The sequence below is a fragment of the Notolepis coatsorum genome (genome assembly GCF_963971535.1).
Source record: "Notolepis coatsorum genome assembly, chromosome: 11".
NCBI classification, from domain to species: Eukaryota; Metazoa; Chordata; class Actinopteri; order Aulopiformes; family Paralepididae; genus Notolepis; species Notolepis coatsorum.
This window is the reverse complement of record NC_140175.1, coordinates 104,935,641-104,942,596: the sequence shown is the minus strand read 5'-3', so window position 1 is coordinate 104,942,596 and position 6,956 is coordinate 104,935,641. Positions and strand designations below refer to the sequence as shown.

Here is a 6,956-nt window from a genome sequence, read left to right as displayed (position 1 = left end):
GAACCTAAAAAAGGGATACTTCACACTACCTCACGTTATTCATTGTATGATATTGCAATTGTCTAGCTAGCGCTGCTGTTTAATAATAATAAATACCGGTCACTGTTATAACCCTGTCTCTGGTCTACTACTCCTTTTACTGGGTATATTACTCCTCTCCTCATTCGAAACCTAGAACTGGTCCGTGGCGAACAGCTGTTACTGTTAGTGACTAGGGGTGTAACGATATATTTGAATATGTTAGAATCGATTATAATCTAAATTAATAGAAATACAAATTTAACTTTTTTATTTTTGTATTGTTTTTATTGACCTATAGTCCATTCATGCTGAGTGAATCAGTTCCCCAGCCACATTTGTGTATTCAAATATTTTGGGGGAATTAACTGATAGAAAATTCATCGAAAATGTATCAAATGGAATCGAATCATGGTCAAATGAAGAGATTTCATGATGCATTGAATCGTTGCCTGAATAATCGTAATCGAATCGAATCGTTGTGGGATAATTAATACATCATTGATAATTATTTTTGTATCCCCTCCCTACTTCCCCTTTCCCCACGTGGAATCCACCTGATTGGATGAATGCATCTAGTGGCTGAATGTTATCTATAGCACCTTCAATTTATTAATAATTACTGTATTGTTTACTATTATCCATAATATAATATAATAGCCGTGTCCATATCCATGTCCTATCATTGTATAAGTAGATGGTATTTGCTGGTTTTGGGTATTTCAGTGTGTGTGTCTAAGCCTCCACATCTGTCTCGGTTTGTCTGTTTTTCGGGCTATTTTTCCGTCTGTCTCTTTGTCCGTCCATCTGTACGTACGTTACGTGTGGGTGTGTTTGTACCCTGATCAGGTGTTCCCCAGTGTGATGTGTGATGTCTGGCTGTAGTCCCCTGTCCTGGTCTTGTAGTTCTTTGTCGTTTCCCTCCCAGGTGTATCCGTTTGTAATCAGCCCAGGTGTTTCTTGCCTCGTCATCCCCTTGTGCATATGTGCTCTGTTCTCCCCTGTGTGTGGTGGCTGATCCTGTCTGTACAGTCCTGTCAATTGTTTGCTATTATTTTGATGTTATCCCTTCACCTTTAAAACCATGGTAATTATAATTAAACCTCTTTTTGTTACTTTGGTTACCGTTTCATATTATGTTTCACAGACAAGACAACGAGCACTTTATAGTAGCCAACGGTAACGTAATAACGTCTCTCTCTACCTCCTGTAAATAGAACAAAGCGCTGGTCCCTCAGGCATGCGGCAGGCCGGCCGTGCTGATCCCCCCTGCTCCTGTTTTTAGATTATGAGATCATGAGCACAGACAGCGTAGTCACAACACACACACACACTGAGGAATGCTGCTGGAAGCTTCCGCTGGGGTATATAAAGCCTGGACAGCTGAGAGGGACATGACAGAACGACGAGCAGAAAGACTGACGAGGACCAAGTTGTGACGGAGCCTAAAGCACTGAGTAAACGCCTTTAAGAACCTTTATACTTCGATTGACGGAAGAAGATAAACCTGAAAACGTGGAGATGCTCTGCCCCAGCGTATTCCAGCCCTCTCCCATGAACATGAACATGGGCATGAACATGAACATGGGCATGAGCCCCTTCATGGAGCCTCACTGGCCCGTCCGCAGCCTGTGGCCCGAGACCAGACCCCTCTTCTACCAGATCGAGCAGGAGATGATGCGCCACATGCAGGAGATGAGACACAACATGGAGTACATGGACCGGCTCCACCAGAAGATCTTCGAGGAGATCGACCACCAGTCCTCGTCCGCCACGGTGTTCAAGCCCATCGCCTTCCGCCAGGGGACCGACGACAGCGGCGCGTTCGGCCTGACGCTGGACACCAAGCACTTCTCCCCCGAGGAGCTGTCGGTCAAGCAGGTGGGCAGGAAGCTGAGGGTCAGCGGGAAGACGGAGAAGAAGCAGGACGACGGGAAAGGCGCCTCCTCCTACCGGTGCCAGGAGTTCCGGCAGGAGTTCGACCTGCCCGAGGGGGTGGACCCGGAGAGCGTCACCTGCTCCCTGGCGGGGGGCCAGCTACAGATCCAGGCCCCGCGGGTGAGGAGGGTGTCGGACGGGAAGGAGAGGGTGGTGCCCATCAGCTTGGCCCCCGCGGCGGCGCTCACCTCAGGACAGACCCAGAGCTCTGCTGCCGGGGGCGACACGTCCACCACGGGGACCACAGAGACCAAGAAGAACTGAACTCAACTGGACTGGAGTCGTAATTATTTTCCTCTTTTTTTTTGGATACCGCCGGTTTCAAGTTCCAAGCTGTGGCCAACTTTCCCGATACAAACGGTGTGGGTGCTGTACGCGGCTATCGTCATTTTCACCATGCATGGAAAAATAAATGTGCTATTACTATTACTTTTATAGATATGCTCTGATCGTTATTACCGTTACTCACCAATCTGCATCTGTGGGTCTCACTCAGAACGTCCTTTCTAGACAATTAACAGGGACATTTCTGCACCCTGTGTTTAAAGAATAAAGTGTTTTTAGTAAAGCTTGCTGTATTTGGTGGTTGTTACGTCACACACACACACACACACACACACACACACACACACACACACACACACACACTATATAATGACTTGACATAATCTATACACAAATACAGATGTAGATACATAATACTAAAATGCACGCACAAATACATAGCCTATAAAATACAGATGTTGATACATAAAATACATCCACAAATACATAACCTATACACAAATACAGATGTTGATACATATACTAAAATGCATCCACAAATACATAACCTATACACAAATACAGATGTTGATACATATACTAAAATGCATCCACAAATACATAACCTATACACAAATACAGATGTTGATACTAAAATTCAAGATTGTTTATTGTCATGTGCACAGTTAAACAGACAGATTGCCGTACAATAAATATCTTACTTTGCTAGTCCGCCCTTCACACAAATTCACACAATACTTAACTAAAAATTAACAATTTAAATACAAGCGAATGCAAAAAAAAACACATCCACAAATACATAGCCTATACACAAATACAGATGTAAATACATATACTAAAATGCATCTACAAATACATAACCTATACACAAATACAGATGTAAATACATACATGTACTTAAATGCATCCACAAATACATAGCCTATACACAAATACAGATGTAAATACATATACTAAAATGCATACACAAATACATAACCTATACACAAATACAGATGTACATACATACATGTACTTAAATACACCCCCACATACATAACCTATACACAAATACAGATGTACATACATGTACGTAAATGCATCCACAAATACATAGCTTATACACAAATACAGATACATATAGTGAAATACATCCACAATTAGGAAACACGGACGGACAGACAGGAGGGTGGGTTTCTGAGTTTCCCAGCTGGTGTAGGAGTTGAACCACCAACCTTCCAGATACAAGCCAGCTTCTCTAACCTTTAGGCTACTATTGACCCAGTGACCTTGACACGGTTGATGACCCCCTATGAAGTTGACAGTACGGATCAGAACAGGAACAGACAGTCTAGTACAGATCAGATCAGGAACAGACAGTCTCAGTACAGATCAGAACAGGAACAGACAGTCTAGTACGGATCAGAACAGGCCAGGGGTGTAAACTACTTGAGTAATTGTACTTTGTTACAATACTTAAGTACAGTTTTTGGGGATTTGTACTTTACTCGAGTATTATTAGGTTTGTATACTTGTACTTTTACTCAATTACATTTCAGAGAAAAAAAAACATACTTTTTACTCCTTACATTTAAAATGGAGACCTAAAAAGTACAAAGTACAAATCTCGCAGGTCCAACCATTTTAATTAGTATATTTGTTTCTCTGGCCGAACTAACGTTAACGTTATTAATCCTGCGGCCGCTCTTTATTTAAAGACAGCCAATAGAATCCCCATCAATGGAAAATGTACCCGCCCATACCCATGCTGATTGGTCATTGTGTAAGACTAGAAAGCGGGATCTTTGATTAAACACCTGCTATCAGATGAATAGACAGTCAGAAAAAAAGTGTTTACTTTTACTTTTTAGTACTTAAGTCAAAGTGTACATTTAAAAGTAGAAACGGAAGTGGGCCGTGGGCCATAATTGCCCAGGTCTGATCTAGAGCTACAGCAACGAGGCCTACTTGGAGTGCCGTCAATGAAGCCATTATTCTGTTCCACCCTATTATATTATATTGTATTCTATTCTATTATAGTCAGTTCTATTCTATTCCAGTACAGTCTAGTAATAAAATATAAAATAATATAATATAAAATAAAATAATATCTTCAGAGCAATTATATTTAGATTCCAGTAAATATAACATGTTCCCATCATTATGTAAAAAAAAAAAAAAAAAATGGTAGATGTAATAATAATATCTGTCCAGTAGATGGTGCACTGGGGCTACTAAACATCATGGCCAAACTGGTATTTCTAAGAAGGCGACTGAGGCGATGCTGGACTGGTTTCCTCTGGAGCATCTGGTGAGACTGGGAAGATGTTACTGGGGTGAAAGATACCAGTTCCTCACATCAACGCATCAACACTGTGCCTATAGGGCCCCCGGCCCCCCGCCTTACTCTAGGGGCCTCCACGAGAGCCTGCATCAGAGAAGGGACCGATCCCCAGTATTTCACCACAGCATAGGCATCAACTAGTCAAAATGAATGGGGTCTTTATAGCTATTTTGTTTAGCAATCTTTCTCATCCGTCTATACTCTATAGGGAGGTGTAGTAGTGGTTACGTCATTGTTGTTTCCTGCGCGGTCCACCCTGCTTGAAATCGCAATGTATTCTCAATGGGCACATTTCTAAATCATCTCGTTTAAAACAAATAAAGCATGAACATTGGCATGGTGTACCTTTCTGTGTGTATTCATCCACAATTTATAGCTCAACATGAAGAAATATCGCAATTAATCGTAAAAGTAGCAAAATAACAACGTTTATGTTTTCGTTCAATGATTTGGGAATAGCACCGCACAAGACCGTAGCAGACTACAAAGAGTGACACGTTCAGCCGAACGCACAATTGGAGGGGGGCTTCCCACCCTCCAGAACATTTACAACAAGCGGTGCAGGGGGAAGGCTAAGAGAATTACTAAGGACTCGAGCCACCCGAACAACTGCCTCTTTGAACTGCTGCGGTCAGGCAAGCGATACCGGAGTCTTAAGGCGAGCACGGAAAGACTCAGAAGAAGCTTCTATCCCCAGGCCATCAGGCTGCTAAACGAACAATAAACACTATGCAACAACCATCAAATGCACACAACACACACACCCACACGCACACACTCACTTAAACAAAAAACACACTGCAGCACCCACTCTCCACACTTTAGATCACACAAACACTTTATATTTATTGATAAAGGATTTGCACTACAACTCGTACACCTACTGTAAATTGTACCTAAATTGCACCTCATCCCATTTCTGCCTTGCACTATATAGTATTGTATATTAGTACACTGCATAGTATTGTATATTATATGGTAACTCAGTTACGTCTATTCTGCATCGAACATTGTACATATGTCTATACTGAACACTGTGACCTCATTTTTTTTTTTACTTCTAATTTACATGCTATACTATGTTATTTTATTTCATACTTATCTTGTCTTGCACAGTCTCTGGAGCGCAACAGTAAGAAGCATTTTGTATAAAAGTATTCTGTACTTCTGTATGACAACTATTAAAGAAACTTGAACTTGAACTTGAAACTTGAGGAACTACACAATGGCAGTGACGTGTGTTAGGCGACAGCCGTTCTACTGGTAAGTGTAGTTCTTTTTTAACGACAAATTAAAAACCTTGTAACTAACTTTATTTCAACCAAAAATGCTTAAACAATAATGTTAGTGATAGAAGGGAACTCATTTTGTGCAACATTTTGAATCTTGCCAATGTTCATGAGGCAGACTTATTACAATAGCCGATAATCCATTTTCCCAATGATAAATCCCTATACGGGTGGACCGCACGGGAAATTAAAGTGACCTCCCTCCCTCTATCTCCCATCTGAAAATCCTCTTGAGGGATATGATAATCTTACATCATCATAGATCACCGGTTTGAGCCCCGGTCAAATCAAGGCCGTTGTCGGAAAGTGGTGTTGTTGTCCAGCAGGGGGCACTCTGTCCTCTGGACTAGTCAGTAACAATGCCCCTGTTAAAGGGACACTGTGAATGAATGAATGAATGAATGAAAACTTTATTAACAGATTGCAGAATGGGTACAGTACAGTACAGCTCAATACGGGGGGGGGGGGGGGGGGGGTAGGAGTGGGGGGGGGGGGGGGGGTTGGGTAGGAGGGGTGGGTGGGGGACACTGTACAACTGTACAAACAACACTGTACATTGGATTATTGACAAGACCATACTTGGTAATTTACTGTACATTGGAGGGGGTTGTGTTCGGACATTTACAGGGGCCAGTTTCGAGTTGCAGTCTCCCTTAGGTGTTTTTTGAGAGTGTTTTTGAAAGTGGGTAGTGATTCACATTCCTTTACAGCTTTGGGTAGGGCGTTCCACATTGATGTGGCATAATTGCGAAACGTGTTTAGTCCCTTGTTTGAGCCGAATCTGGGTTTAACATGATTTGTGGAGCTCCCTCTGGTGTTGTGATCGTGGTATTCACTGACCTTTGGGAAGTATTTAGTCATGTACATGGGTACCTTGGTCGTGTAGTGTATCTTGTAGACCAGGCCCATTGCAAGTTGCTGTACTCTGTCGTCTACTCTAAGCCATCCTAGGTTGTCAAAGTGGGCAGGGGTGAGGTGGGTTCTAGGAGTAAGGTCAAGCAGTAGTCTGACCAGTTTGTTTTGAGATGTTTGTAATTTTGTTTTTAGCGCCTTTGAGGTGCTTTGGTACCATGAGGTGCAAGCATAGTCGTAGTACCCTTGAA

The 6,956-nt window shown here is 42.3% G+C and overlaps 1 protein-coding gene across 1 annotated transcript; it reads left to right on the top strand.

The window, feature by feature from the left end:
- Positions 1-1,384: 1,384 nt before the first annotated feature.
- LOC311236764 (heat shock protein beta-11-like) lies at positions 1,385-2,524 on the top strand. Its single transcript, XM_084324515.1, has one exon. It carries the CDS (start codon positions 1,540-1,542, stop codon positions 2,218-2,220), a length of 681 nt encoding a protein of 226 aa, XP_084180641.1. The 5' UTR covers positions 1,385-1,539; the 3' UTR covers positions 2,221-2,524.
- The last annotated feature ends 4,432 nt before the right edge of the window (positions 2,525-6,956 follow it).